The sequence below is a fragment of the Vollenhovia emeryi genome, unplaced genomic scaffold (genome assembly GCF_000949405.1).
Source record: "Vollenhovia emeryi isolate VEMERY1.0 unplaced genomic scaffold, V.emery_V1.0 DF939239.1, whole genome shotgun sequence".
In the NCBI taxonomy this organism is placed as follows: domain Eukaryota; kingdom Metazoa; phylum Arthropoda; class Insecta; order Hymenoptera; family Formicidae; genus Vollenhovia; species Vollenhovia emeryi.
In genome coordinates this window covers 1-22,558 of record NW_011967127.1, presented here as the reverse complement: position 1 = coordinate 22,558, position 22,558 = coordinate 1, and the positions used below count along the sequence as shown (strand labels likewise).

General features: G+C 40.4%; 1 protein-coding gene and 1 non-coding gene across 2 annotated transcripts; both read right to left on the bottom strand.

Annotated features, from left to right (window-relative positions):
* Positions 1 to 9,193: 9,193 nt before the first annotated feature.
* Positions 9,194 to 9,266, bottom strand: Trnav-uac. The gene has a single exon. It is a non-coding gene; the product is annotated as a tRNA-Val (tRNA).
* A 707-nt stretch (positions 9,267 to 9,973) lies between these two features.
* LOC105560187 (collagen alpha-1(XI) chain-like) lies at positions 9,974 to 21,154 on the bottom strand. Its single transcript, XM_012009073.1, has 17 exons — positions 20,400 to 21,154; positions 18,943 to 19,164; positions 18,310 to 18,617; positions 17,918 to 18,151; positions 16,869 to 17,340; positions 16,396 to 16,637; positions 15,944 to 16,141; positions 14,914 to 15,396; positions 14,793 to 14,837; positions 14,132 to 14,590; positions 13,829 to 13,990; positions 13,457 to 13,618; positions 12,657 to 13,373; positions 11,861 to 12,489; positions 11,520 to 11,680; positions 10,970 to 11,154; positions 9,974 to 10,547 (listed from the first exon to the last, which is right to left on the bottom strand). The coding sequence occupies exons 1-17, from the start codon at positions 20,542 to 20,544 to the stop codon at positions 10,188 to 10,190; spliced, it is 5,184 nt and encodes a 1,727-aa protein (XP_011864463.1). The 5' UTR covers positions 20,545 to 21,154; the 3' UTR covers positions 9,974 to 10,187.
* Between the last annotated feature and the right edge of the window lie 1,404 nt (positions 21,155 to 22,558).

The window sequence follows — 22,558 nt, the reverse complement described above, 5'->3', positions numbered from 1 at the left end:
TGGATGATGCTACAATTTCACCGCACCCTCACGCCCAAGACCAGGGCTACACGTAACCACCAGCTCTCGCTCGCTCTTTTTTCCACCCCCTTCTCTTTTTCTCGGCTCGGGCTGCAGGGCTGACTTCTTGATAGTCCGCCCTTCGCCGCGCCAAACGGAACCCTCTCACGCGAGCGCTTCAGTCTGTCATAACATTTTTATTGTCCGATGACCGCCGTCTTCCGCGACAACGACCTATGATGGTCAATCTTGACTCTTTCTCTCCCTTTTGGCTGAAGAAAATTTGCTCATGGATGAGTGGTTGGATTTTCGAATTCAATCAATGAGAAGCGATCTTACAAAGAGTTACATAAACTACATACTAAGTATTAATTGATTTGATCTGATTCCTTTCTCTGCATCATATCTCCAGCGTGGTAATTTGAAATGCGATAGGAAATCGCTAAATCGAAATTAGATAATTGAAGCTAGGGAAACGATGCAAAATCAGTACGTCAAAGAGGAGAAATGACTATGGAAGAATAAAGTCGTTTTCCTTTTTTTTTCTCGTCCACCCCCGTGATGTCGCCTCGGCATATTGCAGCAACGCACAGTATGTCGGTGTGCAATTACACGGGGCGTATTATTTAACCCTGTTTGCATGAACGCGTGTCGCGTCGCTCGCGCACGCACGTAACATATGTTACGCTGCGCCAAGAGTCGCCAGGGGGTGAATCGGACACAGTCAGATTTTCCGCCCTTTTCTAAAAAGGGCGCAGACCGCGCTGAATAAAGCGAGAAAGGGAGATCGCGAGGTTGCGAAACAGATAGGAATAAATACGGAGTATTCTCTTGTTTTTTAGTAATTTCGATAATATAAATGGAAGTGGCTTGTTATTTCAACATAAACATTTTTTATCCTCCACAAATACTATCATATTTTATTTCATAAATTTCATACCTTTAAAAATGTCGCTGAGTTTTTTCTTGGAAGATAATAACAAATGAATACATGTAGTTTCTCGAGTGCTAAAAATTAAAGAGACCTTACTCCGTCACTTAATTTGAAGCAAAAAGTTTGCGTCAACAAACTTCTTAAACCTTTAGAGGTGAAGTGTCACAGCGTTACTTGAAGCTAGTTGAAAAGCTATGGCGAAGAACGATTTCTCGTATGTATCAACGGGGTGTTGCACCCGGGGAGACAATTTAGCGTACGCCCATCGATCACGCAAAGTTCGACAAGCGCGGCGCAGTTTGCGCTTGCAAACACTCGTCTAATGTCGATCCGATGACTTTTCGATAGTTCTCGACGGCGCGTCGCGCTGCAAGGTGTCGACGGCATGCAAATTTTTTTCCGCGTCACGTCACATGCGTCCTTTCGCATAAAAAATGCTGATCGATCGTCGACCGCAATATATAGCGAAAATAGTCTCGTGTCATTTTTCGGCGCAGCTGCGAATGATGCAAGACAGTCTTATACATCACATTGCGATTTAAATAATATATTTAATCTCTGAAATAATTAGAACAAATAGTAATTTCAAGGAATAACAGAAGAAAATAATTGAAATAAATAAAAGAATTTAATTATTTTTTTACAAGTTTTTTAGAATTTATTATGTCTGCAGATAGAAATTTAATAGGACGTTTCTTGAAGTTTGATTTCAGCGATTTGTCGTGTTATTCGAATCCGTCGGAGAATTTTTTGCTGTACAAAAAAGATGCCCCGAGATTACTTCAATAGCTCGCTATTGAAGTAATAATGAAGTTACCTCAAAGGGTATAGCGTCTGCGAGATCTGCAATTGGCGAACACGCGCATGGAAATATCTTTCCTCTCTTTTCCATATGATTCTTTAATATACCGGAGCTATATTTAACATCGCGTGCACGTAAGTACGCGCGCTGGGCGGGCAGGAATTTTTGCCACTATTATACTTTAACTCTGTCTTTGTTGTTAAGATAATAAGTCTCCGCCGTCGGGAAATCAGAATTAACTGGTGTCGCTCCCCTTCGATTAACTTTCTAATTTGATTAGCTCCGTTATGAATGCACGTCACGTTACTCACGTACATAATCGGCACCAAGAGGGTTCATTGAGAAAAAAAGCACGTGGTGTCAGGAATCCTCCGTTCCGCTGTAGTGACGCGTATCGCGAGATTGCTGAGTAAGTTTCACCTGGATTTTTTTCCCAACTCCCTTCTGTGGTGCGACTCTCTCTCTCTCTCTCTCTCTCTCTCTCTCTGTCTGTCTGTCTGTCTCTCTCGGACAGGGAAAGATTTATAATTAGCGCCCAATCCTTATTTATTTCTCATCAGTGCGAACCTAGCTATTAGAACCACAAGCCTTAGACGTTGATCCAATTATTACACGTTCGCGTAATTGAACGAGAAGTTCTATAATTTGCCGCTCATACATGACGTAGTACATTGAACATCGTTCGGTAAAGGCTTGAACCGGCTGCACAAGGTTTTCCCTTTTTCGTACGTCCACGAGAACTGCGGCGATTAATTTTTGATGATCCGCTTCTACGTAAGCATGGTCGTTACGTCGAGTCACCTGACGTGACTTTGTTGTACCTGGGGGTCGCCGTACAATTAACGATTCGTGAGTAATAATTGATCCTACAGAAGACCGGCATATGTGGCATAATAGATCGTAACAGGTAAACTTCCCGTTGGAGACAATTAATCATAATAATTAGCGAGTATCGATGACTTGTAAGCCGATCGTGTATAAAGATCTACGCGTAATTATGTTGCAAAACCGAAGCGTGTAATTAAAAGTTTCCGGTAAAAATTTAACTAAACTTAAATATTAATTGGATAAAAAATGTATAGTCTGTTTTATGCAGAGTGAAATATTTAATGTAACAAATAATTTAAAAAATCTCTCTCTCTCTCTCTCTCTCTCTCTCTCTTCAATCGCACTCAGCAAAGATCCCCTTTATGACATTCTACATCACTTTTGCAATGAATTAAATATGCAGCAAAGTTATCCGCCGATCTATCACATTTAATGTATGTACATGGATGAGCACACTCTTCGAATAATATCGCCCGGATTTATTCGACGTTTGGACAATCGAGTACCGGAACCACGGAGGTTTCCGGCGATTACCAAAGTTAATGACGGGAGCTGCGTACCTTTTTTTTACCCGATCCTAATTTACGATTAGCCGCGGCACGATCGGTTCCAGCCATGCGCACGTGCACGCTTCGCACGGCTTGACAGTGATTGCGTGACACGTTCGACTATAGGTACCTACTGTGCACGACACCCGCGTCGCGGCTGTCAGTAATGGCAGATCCATAAGGGATCGCGATACAATTTCGTTTTTAATAAATTTTGTGGAGCGAAATTAATTAGCCCTCCGCTGATCCCTTGAAAAAATATACCTTAGGAAACCTTAAAATTTTACGCTTATTATTTTTTTTATGTTTCAACATCTTGTGCAATCTGTTAACAGTACATGGAGTAACAAATTCCTTCCCTAATATCTTACAAAGTATTCGGCGTTTCTCTTAAGAACCGTCTACATTGGAAGTAAGCAGTAAGAAGTAAGAAAACCACAACCTTTACTTATCAGTGTAAAAGCCAAAGTACAGGCATAATTTTTTAAAATATTTATAGCACTGCTCGAACTGCGCTCTAATTCGCCGAGAGTAAGCGTCAGAGCTGAAGTAGGAGCAAGAAATGGAAATGATTCATTCCTTTACTCCTACTCTTACTTCTTACGCCAGGCTTACTTCACCTATTGTAGACGATCCTTTACGTCTGCAATGCGAGCAAAGCCTCTCGACATCCACCACCGGGTAAGATCGAATGAATTTCACTTCAAGTAAATTTTCCCGAGAGATATTTGTAGCTGAAAAGTCGAAGGAGGAAAGTGACAGCATCTAGAGCGGCGCATCCGCTTGTACTTACGTAACTTTAAATTACACTTTAATTTAAAGCATATGCGTACAAAGTATCTGTGAAGCCAACAGTGAAACGCGCCCATTCGCGACGACATGCAGCCGCGTCGGAAGAAAGAACGTGTGAATATATCGCGTGCGGAATCGATATTATACATTTATCCTTACATATTTTAATAACGCGGTTCGCGCGCAGCCGGATACGATTAAATAAAGACTCCAATTTGCGCGACGGTGCGTAAACGAGCGTGGAAAGGTGCGAAATGGCATCGCGTGCGGGGCCGGTACGCGAGTTTTATGTAACAGCGTGTATTTTGTAAAAGTATCCATGCGCTGCATCCAGATACCAAAGGCCGGACGAAAATTCCGCCCTCTCTCTCCCTCTTTTCCTCGCGTATTAACGTTTGCCTTCTCTTGACATATGCGCCGGCCACGACGTAATGACGGGCATTGGCGGCAGGATAATTGCACGCGCGACCACCGGAAAACCGGGTTTACAGGTGCGTGTACTCACGGGTGACCGGCGGTAAGCGACGCCACGTGTCGCCCGTTAATCGCACCACCGACGAGAACGCGCTGATTCCGAGGGATTCCGAGGGATTCTCGATGACCGTGAAATCAGAGATGTTCGCGCGGACCAGTCACCCCCCCCACGTTTCTTCGTTCTTCCTTTCTCGCGTCTTTTTCTTCTCCAAAGCGACTGTCCGTGTACAGTGATGGGCAGAATGGTTGCAACACTTTCTTTTTAAAGGAGTTTAGGAACGTGCGTTTATAATAGATTCAGGGTTACGTTCCAAAATCTTCTTCTCCAAGGAATATTTTATTCGATGGCCATTCCGAAACTATTTTGAACGTTTTCGATCTATTTCTCGAGTAAAATTTTCCTCGTAGAAAATGTTTTGGACATTAACCTGAATCTAAAAGCATGTTCCTAAACTGTACAGTGATGGACAGAATGGTTATGATACTTTTTTTTAATGGGCTTAGGAACGTGTATTTAGATTTTCAGGATTACGTTTGAAAATCTTCTCCGAGAAATATTTTACTCGATAACCACTGTGAAACCACGTTTTTGGACGTTAATCTGAACTTAATTGCGCGCTCCTAAACTCATTTTTTAAACAGTTTCACAACCATTCTGTCCATCGCTGTACAAAAGCATCCTTATATTCAAGACCATTTTATTTGTAATTATATTAAAATTTATATTTATGAAACAGTATTGTTTTGCATGACTTGAATAGTATACTGTGCAATGCTAAAGAAATACAATACATTACTATAGTGAGTCATATTGTTGGCAAGTAATACCACTTTCTTATGTACTGCTATCGTTAGCATTGTTTTTATTAATTATATTAACAAAGTTACTTACTTGTATTAGATCCCAAGTCTGTAAGCTCACTCTTTTTCCTCTCTGCGATTTGTTAAGTCTTCAACCGAGCTTGGTGATCGTCGCGAATGATACACACCCTTCTACAGCCCCCCGATTTTTCGATTAGTATATCGTTACCGTGTACTTGTTTAGTTTTTTCGTGTTTGATGTGCGATACTCCGTAAGATTAGCTCCATAAGATAATATCTTGTAAAATTCGACTCAAGCTGTAATAACGCGTTCTCCAGAAAACGCAAAGCATCTTCTTAAAAAGAAATTAATATTTAAGAAATATTCTTCAAAATACTTGTTTACCTTTAAAAAATCTTTTGTCGGAATAGATAATAAATGTTTTAGCAATCTTAGGATCCGATAACCATCAATCGCCCTCAAACTTTCTATTGTATTACCTAAATCGAAGTTTGTACGTGGTCAGTCTCGTGCCACGATGACAGCAAACCCCCAAAGAATTCGCGTAACAATTCACAAGACACGAAATAAAGCAACCCACTATATAACCGCGAGATGTACCCCTCGGAATTCCATGCCGATTTCGCCGCCGATTTTGTCCCGATCGGAATCGTGAAAATCCCCTCGATCTTGTTTTCGCGATGATCGTTATTTATCGGCGAGAAAAACGCGTCGAACTCGCGTACGCACGTGCGATCTATAACTCGTAATTTTTGCCCGTCGCGATCTGGCCGCGGCTCGCGGTGGTGGCGCAGAGCAGGGTATCAGCCAGCGAGAATTATCATCCCCCGTTCGCGCGGACTGGGCGGACGAGCTGTCCGTCGACGCGAGAACACGTGCGCGAGACGTCGACCAGCGACGACGATTGGTTGACAGGCGGGGCCAGATCTCACGATCCTCGTAGGGGTTGAACGAGCACAACCCCTCGGCTAAGCAGCAAGGAATATCCTCGCTTCCACCCTGCTGTAAACGGCGGTGAGTGAGTCGGAGCGCGAAAGTCAATTCGCGCGCGGCTCTTACCACCTCTCCCTCCGGCTAATCGCGAAGAACCACCGAAGTCGAACCGGCGTTATCGAACGAACCGCGAGAGGAGTATGAGGGGAATCAAGAGAGAGAGAGAGAGAGAGAGAGAGAGAGAGAGAGAGAGAGAGAGAGAGATTGTGTGGAAAAGAAATTTGCTTTATACTTGGTTGGATCCTTTTCAACATTTAACAACATAATGAAATACGTAAAAGAAAAAAATAGGAGTTAGAAAACTCATATGTAACAAAAGAATGAAACACGTTTTACAACTTGATATTGATTAGTTTAACGAACAATTTTGTATTATATAAATAAATTTTGTATTATATCATCGTATGTAAATATGAACGAATTAAAAAGATTTAAAGATTTCTTTATTAGTAAAGTATAATTAAACGTAGGTCCAAAGTTTAGAAAATTTTGCAAATTGAACCGTAGACATATAGCTAGTAAGACATTTACATATTTTTCATTTAGCAAAGTTTAAAACCATAGGTTTATTTGTATACTTAAAAATTCTGTGGAGATAAAATTTATCTTATAAATTCTTAAAAATTGAAGTCCAGAGATGAGATTAAATTTTCGTTAAGAAAAAATCGCCCCAAAAGTCTGAAAACAAAATAAGGGTTGACAGTCCTAAAGCATCCTGTGTATTTCTTAAATAGAATATGTTTTATTCGATCATTATTCGAATCTTACTCTACGATCACGCTGCGTAGTTTCCATATCGATTTGCATTATAAATCGACTTCGGCAATAATTGATCCTTAAATAAAGATCTGACAGGCCTCGTTGGAATACACATTCCTGTTACCATACTCTGGGAGTGACTGTGACATCTGGCTGTTTCTCACGGTGCTGCGACGTTACGGTTACGCAAGACAAGCGTAATGGCATACAGTATTATGAATATTTCATTTATTATTTCCCTAGAAATCAATGATCGCCATCTCGAGAGTACATGTATACGATCAGGTCAGTCGTTTTATCTATTAGATATTTTATGCACGATGCCTGGGACTCGCGAGGTTTTTCAGTAAACCCGAAGAAAATGTGTTTGCTCAAAAATATTTGTAAAGATTAACAAGAGACAGGAATTTAATTAATTAATTGCATTATGATATCAATCATGTTCTAACATAAGAGAGGTGTGTAGATTTTCCTTCAAAATAAAAATTTAATAAATATCGTAACGAACTTGAAATCCATTTCTTCCAGAAGAAAATGTTCTATGTAGTTTTTAAAAAGTTCCTATGCTAAGAAATTTAATAACAGGATTGCGCCTCAATTGTTTATAAGTCATTTCTCATCTACGGATGTCTTCTGAAAAGGTAAAATTGACAAAGAAACGAAGGAGAGAGCATTATGATCACTTTGAATCACGGAAATTAAAGGTCGAGTTAAGAGCGACAGTCTCGCGTGTACCGAGCTCTTTCTCCCGTTAATTTCAACACACCCAAGTTGTCCCGGAGGGTGGAGAAAGGCAGATCTGCGTTTGATAGCTCGCAGGATCCGCAAGATCCTCGAGTGCCTCCTCGACGCGATAGCGGGAGCAGAAAATCGCGCTGAAGTGGTAACGGTCGGGCTAATGGCTCGGAGACGATATTTTGTTAAACAAGGAAACCTTTTATCCCTCCTACCGCGTTTCACTGAAAAAGATGCTCGCCAGGGACGCCGGTCTCCTCCAGCAGAACTATTACTGTCGTTTTATCACAACAATTCGTCGACTTATTGTATGTTTCCTACAAACAGAACGTATTTTTAAATATTTTAGTCTTTGAAATAACGGATTAACAATATTTAGACACTTTACAATATATCTTCCGAGTTATATTAAAAGAAAAGCAAGATTTTTGAACTTTCCCGTCGAATCTAATCAGATCTTCCTTAATCTTATCGACACATTTTCATGCTTTACAAGTAATATATATTTGTTATGATATATATCAATCTTATATAATTCTTTTCTACTGCTCATTTCATTAAACACGGATGTCAGTTCCTTCAGCTTTCCACTTTCTCAATTCCACGCTGAAAGCGGCCCTGTACCGTTACTTCGGTTGTCTTGTCACCAGAAAAAGGACGAAAGAAACCGAAGTGTGAATCGCCGACCGCCATGACAAGGTGTCACCTGCGGCTTCTCACGGTTCGCCCACGCATATCTCGCCATTCTCGCGGATTCCTTCGATCCGCCCTATCTCTCACTCGAATCTTTTCATACTTTCGCCCCTTCGCCGGAGAGTCGATAAGTGTGACGTCGGCTAGCAAAGCACTCAATGAAGCCCTTGGCGGTTTTCTTGCCCGATAAATTTAGCTTCATTTCAGTTCATAGAGACTAATTACTTAAATAAAGAAATTACCGAAATGGTATCTTCTTATTTTTCCGGTTGAACTCCATAAACAAGATAAATGTATGTCCGAAATGTATTGTACGTAAACGTATTAATGAATGTTCAGTCCCTGAAGAATGACTATTTCTGCAATGTATAGTCTATCACCTCGGCAATCATAATCATTGAATAGTATAAGATATTTTTAGAATCGTGTATCACTAAGTGTACTTTGTAATACATTTTATGCTTTGAAGGTAAAAGTATGTCTACAATCCGAAATCATAGATTTTTTTTTCGTGTTTCTTCTTATCCTCGAGATGAACAAAACGCTTTTTCAAACACTCTGCAGTGGCCCCAATTTCAACAACATACTTTATAATTATACTTTTTAAAAATTGATTATGAAGAAACGTAATATCTCAGATATTGATTTAAAAAATTACCTTTCTTCATAATCATCTTTTGAAAAGAGAGAGACTATGCAGTTGTACGAGTTGTACATTCCTATTCCGCGCTCTACCTTTGTAAAAAATATTAAATAGAGTGCTTTTTAGAATATTTCATACGAGAGCAACTAAAGTATAAGAAAAAAAAAAGTGGTTCCGGCCGGGATCGAACTGGCGTCCTTCTGCGTGTAAAGCAGACGTGATAACCGCTACACCACGGAACCTTACGGCAATGGCCTGCTTCAACAAGACTAAACTGCTCCGTGTGTCACTAATGTATAATATACTATAATATACCTTAAAGATAAATATTGAATTAATAATCGATAACATTGTTATATGTACGTAGAGGTAAGCAAAAATCCGCGTACATATTAATAAATAATTAAATATATAATAAAATCGGAAATAAAAATGTACAATCTACTTGAAAATAATTTGAAAAACTTGTTTAATGCTGACAATCAATGATATTGCAACATGTAATAATTCAAAATTTAAAGTAAAACATTAACTAATTGACTAATCAGAATTCTTCAATGTCGCCAGCGGACGTTTCTTAAAATCGTGTTATCTAACAACTTTATAGTGCTTTCTTGACCATATTTGACATTTTTAATAATACAGAAAATTTATTGTGAAAAATATTACCTCAGCCAGGGTTTGAACCTGGACCTCCCTACACTCTAGGCGTCTCACCAATTCGACCTCCGAGCCATATGATAATATTTGTTACAATAACAGTATAAAGATGTTGTCTACGCGTATATTTTCGACTTTTGTGAATTACGCGCCGATAAGGGTATAGGTAAATAGGTTTTATTAACTAATTAATTAAGAGTTATTAACAGCTGGAGTGTGTTTGAGAGTAAATTGGAGAACGGTTAATAATTAACAGGCCGTTTTATTTATACACATATTAAGCGTATTATTCGTATAAATTATCATAAAATATTGGCCTGCACTGTACAAAAAAAATGTTAAAACGTGTTACATATAAAGTCCATAATCATGCTATAAATACACGATAATCTCTTATTTCCTTAATTATGCGTAAATCGAACTTTGCCTTAAACTGTACCTCTCGCAATCGTATAAGAATTGTAAAGATAATCGCAAGAGGACAGCGTGATCAGTTCGCCGATTTATTTGAAGCAAATCGGGCCGACTTTAAAGCCGAAAGCTTGTTGTGGCGATCCGTAATCGACCGGGTAAAAATCGACCAGCGGCAGCTGCTGTAGCTTCCTGGTGCGAATTAATAACACGGTCTCCTCCTTGCCACTCCGGCTCTTGCATCCGTCCGCGATGACGTGAGGCCTGATGCCATTGTACGAGAATTCATCCTCGTTTTCGCCGAGTAATCGCACCGAGAAATCGTAGCCGCGACTTTCGCTGTCGTACCAGGCAACGCTATTCATGCACGTGTACGTGAAATTCTGATAAGCTTCCTGACTAAGCAGACGCAGGAAGTTCATCTGCACTACTCCGACCGTCTCGTAGCTTATCTGGAAAACGTAGTTAATTCTCCGATAAGATTCATAGCTCTAGACTATATAATTTCATTCATTTACTTATTTGTTTAGCGATCAAGTCTTTTGATAGTGTTTTGATGATGTCTCTCCAAGACGAGACTCGAACATGCTATTTAATTAGTATTGTTAACAATGATAATGATAACTTTAATGGCGAAGAGAAGCACGAAATTAATCGTACTGAGAGGAATGAGGTGACGAGTGTGGCGCAGAGAAATATGCGCTGCTTAGTAAACAACTGAACGAAAAGATCCGGGTTTAGCAGCCTACCGAAGATGAAGTAAAATCAAATGCTCATAGTACCAGAACAAGAACTAGATGAAACAGGCTTTAAGCCTAATACACGATGAAGAAGAAGAAGAAGAAGAGAGGAATGAAAATTTAATCGAACTCACTCTAAACCCTCCGCGTAAATGCGAATACCAGCTGGTTTTATTTTCTTCTTTCCTCCACGGTATGTTCGGCATGTGACTATTGTGGATATCTGGAAAGATGCAGGTCTCGCCCATGTTCGTGATGTTGCATATCACGCTGATAGCGTCGTCAGGCATGCCCAAGTTTGGATCGATCCAGTACCAACCTGTTTGACGTAATACATGTATAATATAAAACGTGATAAAATGTTTTAATCTCTCAATGAATATATCCAGTTTTTATATTCTTACATAAAAATGTCACCAATAAAAAGAACCGAGCTTTGCACAAAGTAATAGGATAATGCATTAGAACGAATTTACATATTTTTAAATGAAATTCTTGAGATATAGGTACCGAAAGTTTGTCAAAATTTATATCCGCTGAGAGTTTAATATTAGCATTAAGAACTTTCTTTCATGAAAAAAAGAGGAAATTATAGATATTGTTTCGTTTGCTAAATATTAAAGTTTACTTATAAAAATCTGATGCGACATGTAATCGAAAATTGTAGCACAAGAATGATTTTACCGTCCTTCAAATCGGGGTGTCCGTAAAACAGATCTCTGCACGTTCTGGCCGGATTTTCTCTGGTACCAATTGGCTTGCGCATTAAATGCAAATGCTGTTGTATGTTGAAAAACGCCTTGTTTATGTCTAAGAGCTTCTTGTCAAATATCTCCTCTTCATCGCTAAACGGATCGAGAAAACAAATCTCTCTACAATTCTAAAATCCAAATCCACTGAACGAAAGTTTACGATTTACTTGAATACGTAAAACAAAGTAAGACCCATTGAGAATGTTATAAAAGTAACACAATTTTTGATTACATATTTACTAGTTTTCCTGCTAGATCGAGGTGGATTCTTACATATTTTCGGAAGCGTCGCGTTTTCTTCTGGCCGATTGATCATGAAATATCGTTGGTGGTATTATCCCTTCGAAATCAAATTGTCCCGTCGATAGACCAGGTGGTCCCGGTGGACCTGGTGGACCCGGCGGACCTACATCACCTGGCATTCCGTCATTCCCGGGATGACCTTTCGATCCGGATGGTCCTAGTGGTCCAGGTAGACCGACAAATCCTAGTTCCCCTCTGGGTCCAGTGTGACCCGCACGTCCAGGCTCTCCTTTGAGCCCTTCCACCCCAGGCTGTCCGCGTTCACCTTTTTCCCCCCGCTTTCCATGATCGCCTTTGAGTCCAACGAACCCCAGTTCGCCTCGATGTCCTTTAACACCTCTGCGACCTTTGTCACCTTTCTGGCCTTTCGAACCAGTTAGCCCGATACTCCCAGGAGGTCCAATGGTTCCCGGTTTGCCTAAGAGACCGTTTTCTCCGGCAGCGCCTGGCAAACCTCTTTCTCCCTGCAAGCCAGGCAAACCAGGAGGACCTTGCGGTCCGATAGGCCCTTCGAGACCCGGAGCTCCAAGGAGACCAATGGATCCTTTCTCTCCAGGCAAACCTGTATTACCTTGCTGACCCGCCGGCCCTTCCGATCCCTAGAAATCAACAATATTTATACAATATTTTTTTAAATGTATCGTATATCTATAATTCTTTTATATATATTTAAAGTTACATTTTAAAATAACTACTTACTTAATTATTGTTATTTTTTAAGAGTAAATTGCATCCTCTTTTTAATAATAAATTTAAATTTTCATACTGGTTTCCCAGGAGGACCCGGTAATCCCTCCTTGCCAGGTAGTCCAGCTTCACCTGGCGCGCCAGGATCGCCTGCTCGTCCATCCTCACCATCCTTTCCAGGCTCGCCCTTCGCGCCCATGAGGCCGGGTTCTCCAGGAGGACCAGGAAGACCAGGTAGTCCAACGTCACCTTTTCGTCCCTCGGGGCCGATTAATCCTCGTAATCCAGGAAGTCCGAGAAGTCCTATCTTACCTTCTTCCCCTTTCGTTCCAGATGTACCTCTTTCTCCCTTAAATGCATTAGTAAACAAATAAATAACATTATGTATATTATTACTTTCAGAGTATGTATATCTTACCTGTTTTCCCTCCACTCCTGACTTTCCAGGAGATCCTGGCGTTCCACTGTCTCCTTTTTCGCCTTGGCGACCCTCTGGACCCGGTAGACCTTCTGCACCCTTAAGACCCTTTGACCCTCTCGGACCCCGTTCTCCTGGAATTCCCGGTAGCCCTATGGGACCAATCGCTCCAGGATCTCCGACTTCGCCTTTTGGCCCTGGTTGACCCGGTAAACCACTGGGCCCTATAGGCCCAGCTGATCCAACTGCTCCGGTCGGACCAACTTCGCCTTTTGACCCTCGCGACCCGATCTCGCCTGGTAGTCCTGTCTCTCCAGGAGGACCTATCGCACCAGGTTCACCACGTGGTCCTTGTACTCCTTGCGGACCCGGAAGACCCTGTATACGTTACAGTAGCACGATTGAAATAATTACTTACCGATTAAACTTATCTTATTTACCAATCGATCAGTCACACATACTATGTTTCCTTGAGACCCTTTAAATCCTTTTTCACCAGGTGGACCTGCGTTTCCTTTATCGCCGTCTTCACCTGGGGAACCAACTGGTCCAGGTGGCCCAGGTAAACCCCGTTGTCCTGGTAGACCATCACGACCTATAGGTCCAGTTAATCCAGGACCGCCCTATTTAATAAAAAAAATCTTTTAATCGTATATTGTTGTTTAATTGTCGCTAAACTTTATAATAGTTTTTACTTTTATGATTATAGATATATAATAGTCTTCATTCTTAGGATTATAGATATATATCGTATGTCTAAAACAGGAATCAAAGAACTTAGAATAAAAACAGGATTTAAATTACACAATTCTGTCTGTGCTTTGTATAGTTACTTTTTCGCCTTTAAGTCCAGTGGAACCTTTGTTTCCTTTGTGCCCTTGCTTTCCTTCTGGGCCAGGTGGTCCATCTTTACCGAGATCACCTTGAGCACCTTTATCGCCGGGCGGTCCCTGAGCTCCGACAGGTCCCATCTCACCTTTTAAGCCAGGCAATCCCTAGAATTTACAATTCAGTTTAAATATGCATCTTATTATAATTAATATTAAAAATTAATGAACAAGCTTGAAATTCTCCTGAGTCGCTAGTGAAACTTAATGAGTTACCGTCTTATAAGCCTCATTCTGAATATAACTAACCGGCAGTCCATTCAGACCTCTTTCTCCTGGAAATCCTGGTAATCCGCCAGGACCCGGCAATCCTTTGGATCCTGGCAAACCAACCGGACCCGGCGGTCCTTCTTTCCCCTGTTCACCCGGCAGACCAATCTCACCTGGCGCTCCCGGATTGCCAGGTGCGCCAAGTTCGCCTGGTTGACCAGGTTCTCCAGGTGGTCCTGGAGGACCGATAACACCGGGAATTCCTGGAGGTCCCAGAGGACCCGATTCGCCAGTTGGACCACGTTCCCCAGGTGGTCCTGGTATACCGTCTTTTCCATCGAGACCTGGTGGACCCGATGGTCCTACAAATCCACGTGGACCTTCGACACCGGGTGAACCAATCTCGCCTTGCAATCCAGGGGATCCTGGCTGACCGGTGTCGCCCTTTGGTCCTGGCAATCCTTCCGCACCTCTTCTACCACGAGTTCCTCTAAAGCCCTATATGATATTTGTAAAAGATTATTTGATTAAATAAAACTAGCATGTAATATATTTAATTTTACATTTTAGATTGATTTATAAATTTATTTTACGTTTGCAAATATTCCACATTTCATTGAGTTAATAAAATAATTATAATTCTATTCACTTGCGTGTGCAAAATCTAAATTGTGAAATGTTATATACAATAAAAATTTACCCGTGGTCCTGTTGTACCACGTTCTCCTTGTAAACCACTGTTTCCCTAAAAGAAATGAGAAAAAAAAATTTTTCCAATATTTTTATTAAAGAAATTAAAATCAATATTGAAAACTTCATATATTCATCAATGTTACTCTTTCTCCTTTATCGCCGCTTGGCCCTTGAACTCCCGATTGCCCTTTGTCTCCCTTTTCTCCAGGATTTCCAGGATAGCCAGCATATCCCGGTATGCCTATCTTTCCCTTTTCTCCAGGCGAACCAGCGGACCCAGTCTCACCGCGAGGTCCCTCGAAACCTTTTGGCCCTTCCAAACCTTCGAGGCCGGGAATTCCCTGCGGGCCTGTCGCTCCGGGCTCTCCTTTCATTCCTGCGTCGCCCTTTTCACCCTCCAAACCTCTCTCACCTTTCTCGCCGCGTTCACCCGACGGACCACGTTGCCCTTCGTCACCCTTCACACCTCGGACACCCGGAAACCCTACCGATCCTTGTGGACCCGATGGTCCTTGCTCGCCTTTCATCCCTGGGATTCCAGGATTCCCCGGAAGTCCAGGAGATCCATCAGCACCCGGAAGGCCAGGAATCCCGGGCTTTCCTTGTGGGCCCTTTTAATAAAATTTAGTCATATCAGACGCAGTCAAAATCATAGTACAATCAAAAGAGAATCGTGTTGCTACGCCCGCGTTTTGGACGTCCGGTATCTGGCGAGTCGCCTGAGTCGCCTGGATACCAATTATTTATGTTATTTAACAACGTTATTGATTGTGTGAGCTTGGCCCCTGCTCTGAGCAGACGTGTTGTGAGCCGCTTGTAATCTTGCTCTCATTAAATTCTGTTTCCCAGTACAATACGGTCTTCCGTTATTTCCGCGAACATGCACGCGTGCGAGTGTGCCGGTGCAAAAAGAAGCGGACCAGATTCGACGGCATGCGTCTCCATGCGAGGCGTAACATTTTGGAGGCTTGTCCGGGATCAGACGAGCGACGACGAGCGTCACCATAACGGCTCCTCCATTAAGAGAGAGACCCCGGGGGATACCGTTTTCCCCCGGGCGGGCGCGTCAATTTTCGAGCCCGCCATGGAGGCGCCGACTTTGCAGTCTATTCTTGAGGAGATTAACAAAACGCGGGCGTAACAGTATCCATAACTTACAACTAAGCCGATCGGCCCTGGTGGACCTTGGGGTCCAGGTGAGCCTATCGAGCCTGTAGGTCCTGGTTGACCCGGTGCACCAGGTGGACCGAGTGGACCAGCATTGCCTTTAACACCAGGTGGCCCTTCGCTTCCAGGAATACCAGGATTACCCGGTAATCCGGAGAATCCTCTTGGTCCAATAAACCCTCTCGGGCCCTATGTAAGTAAACCTCCCAGTTAAATCTCACTTCCTATTCTTTAAATCTATCTATAAAAAATTATCTTTGCTACATGCATAAAGCATTGCTGCATAAGTGTTTTAACATAACTTTCTTTTAAAAAATTACAGATTTCAACCCTAAATAAATAAATTATAATAATTTACTTAAAAATATCTATTGCTTACACTCTTGTTAAAAAGTAATGATATAATTTTTTTTTTTTAAGTAAATATGTAATAACATTTTTACCAATTCACCAGGTAGTCCTGGCAAACCCGGAGGGCCGTCTTCACCTTGCATCCCTTCATGACCCGGCAGACCGGGTTCTCCAGGTGTTCCCGAAGGTCCCCGTTCGCCTTTATCACCCGGTAGACCTGGTAATCCTATTGGCCCTTGCTCGCCTTTCATCCCTGGCGGTCCACTGAGCCCGCGTTCACCGTCTCTGCCGGGACGACCTCTTCTACCCTCTCTACCAGGATTTCCGGGACTTCCTGTAAAGAATTTGTTTTCTTTAATTCCTGTGTATTTGCAGAAATTATAAGACATTTATTCACAAAATTCAAGTTTTAAACTTAAGAAAGAGGAACTTAAATAAACTGAAAGCAAAATACGAAAGAACTTTTAAAAAATCTTTTATATATGTAAAAAAAAATTAAGAGTCAATAACTTTGAGAAAGAAAGCGTTATCAAATTCTAATCTTTTACAAGTTGTTGTTCCGTACCTCGGTCCCCTCTAGGTCCAGGTTCGCCAATTTCACCAGGTTCTCCTTTCTGACCCTGAGGCCCAGGCGGTCCATCTGGACCCGGAACGCCTGTAAGGCCCATCGGGCCTTCCACGCCTCTCATCGCATGCATGTGTTGAGATATCAACTGCCGCAACATTTCTGCCTGAGAGTCCGGCCCCTTTTCGTTACCCTGTTGAGTCAACGAAGGTATGACGAAGACGTTGCCTGGTGGACCGGATATACCTGGCAATCCAGGCAGTCCATCTCGGCCGGACTCGCCCTTCTCGCCGGAAGAACCGGGTACTCCTGGCGGCCCGGGAAACCCACGGGGTCCGGGAGAACCTCGAATATTATAATGCTTCACATATTCTTCATCGTAAGGATCGTTTGTTAATTCTCCATAATTTTGCTGATAATTTGATTGCGCATTGTACATATTCGCAGTCGTCGTTTCCACTTCGTAAGATATCTGGAATCATTGAACATTAATGCCTATGAAACTAAAGTTTTATCATGCATCATATAGATAATATATGTATAATGTCTGTAAATTTGTAATCTAACAATATTTATAATATTTAATTAAATAATAAAATTGTTTATTTAGCTCTCCATCAAATTCATCTCCTTAATCTTTAATACTGTACATTTATTTCAGAACAATCTTAAAAAGCAATTTATAACTATAAAACAATGTAAATTACTGATATACATAACAGAAAATAACAGTTGACACTTTTGTAAAGTCGCTATATCTTTCTCGTTTATTATAGTCTTTTCTAATATCTACTAATTTACTTTACTTAATTAATTCGTAATCCTCGGTGGTCGAATTGGTTGAGACGTCCGCCTAGCGAGAGGAAGGTCCAGGTTCAAACCTGGCTGAGGTAATATTTTTCGCAATAAATTTAGAATATGAAATATTTAGACACTAACACCCTGTTCACGGCTCTTAGTCCTTTATTCCTTTAAATTCGTGTTTATCATATTTGAGCCATACGAATTTTATTAATTTGTTCGCTTAATTAAATTTTATTCATTCTTACTGGATTCTCCGTTGTTGGTCTAAGAAGTACATTAATTGTATTGATCGTTTCATGAAGTAGAAAGTCTCCGTTATTGTCTTCGTCCGAATTTTTCTCTTTGGAACCGTCTTCGTTGAAAGAAGAATTATAATTCAATTCATGCCTTGATTGGTATTCACAGTCTGGAGCAAACAGTGTACAGATTTCGTAAGCAGCGTCCGGATTTAGAGCAATCTTCAGCATCTCGAGACTTCCCTAGATAGACATAAAACAATCCTGTCTTAAGATTTTACAATTGCAAGTTTAATGCCTTTCACATTTCAGATTAGAGACTTCGCAATCTCTTCACAAATGAATTCTCTATCACCTCTTATTTTTTTCATTTATGTTATTATCCTGAATTTCTTGTTTACCAGGTATAAATCGCCCTTAAGCTGCTGTCCAACCATGATGATGCCAGCGATCGTTTTCTCGAGGTTCCTCCGTATCTTTCTCGTGACATGCCTGTCGCAATCGAGAATAATCGTGATGGCGTCGCCCTTGATGCTGACTCCCAATCGATGCCACTGCCCGTCGGAAACGTCGACACCAAAGGAAATCGGTTCAGTCCTGTCGTCCGAATGCGTGTTATAGAAGAGTTGGACGTCGCGACCCAACGAAAGAATCAGCTGTTCCTCACCGCTGTCACCATAGATAGTGAAGAGTACTGACGTTGAGTAATCTACAGCCGAATATCAAGTAAACAATGATGAGGTTCGATGAAAATGATAATCTTCGTGTAATCTTTGCGATAGTAAAATTCGACGGTCGTTTAAATAACTTCAAGATTTAAGAAATTGTGTAAAATAAGCAAATAGGAACGTCTCATAATCATAACCATAACATACCATATCAAAGATCGCTTTTAAAGTTTTTGAATTATTTTATGTTATCCTTTTTATAAAACAGCCCCGAGTTTTTAATGACTTGAATATCATTACAGACACTAGTAAAAATACAAAGCGTATCTAATTGTAACTATAAACCTGCAAACACAATTTCATTACCTTTGGTCACTGACTCGTTAGCTTTCGGTTTTGCGACAACCAAGATAGAGAAATCCTGCGATATGCCGGTCGGAAATAGCGTATTGGTAGGAGTCATCAGGATCGCGGCTTCCATTATGTCGTATGCGACCGTGCCATCTCTGCAACGACTTTCCGTTCTTCTTATTCCGAAGAGTTGCTCTTGCATCCCCATGGCTTCAATTAGATCAGTCACGTTCTTCGCTGAAATAAAACGAAGATCGTAGCTAAACTAAGAAAGTTTACAGTAATGTAAAAACTAACAGTCGTGTGTTAACGTGGATGTAATGCAGCGACTTAAAAAAAACGAGAAAGACAAACAATATATAAAAATAAAGAAAAGAGAGAGCTTAGCTTCTCTTATTCTTCAAAATTTGAGACGCATATTATGTTTTCCTCGTTGCAAGAGAAATCATACTTTTCTTTTTTAAAAGAGTAATCGAGTAACTAGCACGAGGCTAAAAATGGGAACGCACGGATACAATAGGCACAACGAACAACTAGAAACCCAGTAACCCGTGAACCCGTGAACCCGCGAATCATAATTCAAGTCGTTGGAACGAGTGTCTGAACCAATTCAAGAGGATGCTGCTCGACTGCAGCATGCAACTTTGCATGCAATACATACGCGGCTCAATTAGCGCAATAGAGATCAGTTAGAAACGCATCTACCGGCAATAGTTCATATTATTCAGAAGAAACGAGCTTTCTCTCTTAAATATAATAGTCGAACTTTATTTCAGTAACAGAACTGTGTAAGTTATAAATACGAGAAAATAATTTTTATTTTAAAAACTTACCGAGATGATTGTCGTTCAATTTGTTTCATTTGTTTTTTAAGAACGCGAGAGTTTATTGTAATTATCATTATACATGTGAGATACATATTACTTGTATTTCCCTAATAAAATTTATTTCCAGAATTCTTCCTTGTCCGACAAATCAGTATCGCGTAATAATCAATAATAATTGTGAGTAATTTAACGCTATTATATCTCGAAAACGAAGTAAATTTCAATCTATAAAACTTGAAAATTTACATATCAAATAAAAATTATTGGGCTACCTACATCTTGCTCGGACCTAAAATTTCTTGTTTTTTTATTTGATTTGTATCATAATGGTCCTGATTTACCTCTATTTGTCTGTAAAACTTTTTTCTTATTTCGAGAGCCTCTCCATACGCTAAAACTTCGAAACTTGAAGCATTTGGAATAAGTTTGATGACCAGAAAGATATTTGTAACTACGTTAATATAATAAAATAACGCCTACATAAAATAAGAAAACCCCAATTGAATATAACATACGAGGAAGTTTTTTTTAGTGCGCGACTCGTGACTTTTGCCACTAAGAAACATCAAGCCAGAAATTTCATTTCAACAGCAGGACACTTGGCGTGACGTGCAGTGCTAAATACCATGGCGTTGAGATTCTTACCTGCGTCTCGCAGCGCGGCATCCGCTGCATTTGGTTGCAAACCGGATGCTACAAGTACCGGTAGAAGCAGCAACCGCGCGAGGAGCATGATCCACGTGAATGGCAGCGTTGTCCATTGCCCCCTGGTGTGGTCCCGTGGCTGCATGATATCTTTTCGCGTCGTCAAAACATACTTCCGTCAATTTTCCGGTCTACAGGCCTCGCACGCGCACCCCACGTATCCGTGGGCCTGGGACCACCAAAGATACGACACGCTGGATTCGCGATTACAGGATCCTCGTGACGACGTGAGACCGTTTCCCGGTCATCGGGATTGTCGACCCGTTTCTTCCTCTACGTACTACCTTCCTCCTTTCTCGCTTTTCTTTTTCTTTCTTCAATACTCAGCATCCCTCATCCTCCAGATTAACGTTAATGAATGCGACAAAAAGTGTCTCTCCTCTTTTCCTCTTTGTTGGACTATCCCTTATGCGAACTACGTGCCTCTTTCGGCCTAGTTTTCTGCTACGATGCATGCATGCAACTGTCGTCTAGATGACTACTTGCGAGTTCCACACATATGCTTTTTAGTTGTAGTTCCACGTCTCTTCTATTAACACTGATTCATACAAGACATGGCAGACAGATCGCAGGGTGTAGTGTCATCGGGTTAGTCCCTCCTTCCCTTTACAACCATGAGACAATCGAGAACATAACTGGGTTGTAAAAATTAATTCGAGGGAATCGATAAAAATTTATCTTATAAAATTGCGGACATGTAATCTTTTATATAAGAATTTGAATTGACAACTTTTGAATTGTTTTCTATTTCTTTATCCATTCTTCTTCTTCTTCTTTATCCGTTTTAATTCGCGCGTTCAAACAATTAGAATAACTTTATTCCATGGCTGGGAAATAATTCGTTACTTGTAGCGAAGTTACACAGTTACTTTTTCTGATAACTCTAACTTAACTTGGTTACTTTCTCTCCATCTGTAACTGTAAGTTAACTTAGTTACATTAATAGTTGATCTGGACCTTGCATTTGCGCATAAACGCCTTTATCGACGCTTTACAATTCAAATGCAGATTTGACATTTTTATTTTCATTGCAAGAAAGTAACTACAAAGTAACGATTCGTTACTTTTTGAGTAGATAACTGTAACGCGTTACTTTTTAGAATTGGTAACTTGTAACTGCAACTAGTTACATGGTTAGCGAAAAAACTGTAACTGTAACTAGACACTTTTATAAAGTAACTTTCCCAACCCTGCTATATTTTTAAAAAATTCTTACTGCATCACGTTGCTTTTTTGAAACGTGATTTGGTCCAATTGAATATTCTTTATCATTACTTTATTTGTATAAGAATAAGACTAGAAGAATATATATGTATAATAATTGTAACGCATATACATGTTGGAAACACAAAATAATGGAAAAAAAATTCAAATGCTTTTAAAATTTCCGTATATAAAAGTTAAAAATTTAATTACACGAAATATATTTTGCTTCAGTTTATCTTACAATTACGTTCCAAGTGTATAAAATTGTGTGAATGCTTAAAAAGAACACCCTATGTACCAAAAGGCATACATATAGTGGTCAGTGACCGAAGCACTAGTTACTATGAACTTTGACATCTCACATCCTCATTGATTGCGTGTGCGTTTTGATTAACATCTCGATATCTTTCCTCCTCTTGAGCCCGTCACAAAAGCCCGACATAAAATTTATTTATCACCATAATTTTATTTATTTATTACCACAATTAACAATAAAAATCTTAATAAGTATTTTAGAAATTAGTTATATCTAATTTTAATAATAATATGTATATTAATAAAAGATTATTTTATTTTTAAAAAGAAATCTCTTCTCTTCAACAAAATCAGCATAAAAATGTTCATCTAATGTTATTGCGATTTCTGGATAAACTTTTGCACAAAGTACCACACAACAGTTGATAAATTTTTAACGTCGATAATAAGAACTAATATTATTGCCGAGCGACAAAGTAGTGTAGCAATCTTACCAATGGTTGAAAATTACCTAAAACTCATGTTACCGAGGGTCTGTTCTTTCTAGCTGAACTTGCTGCACCAGTTCAGAATTTATCTTCCTCTTTCCAAAGTAGAAGCAGAGAGAAACCTGAGAGCGGCCACGCCGGTGTTTTACA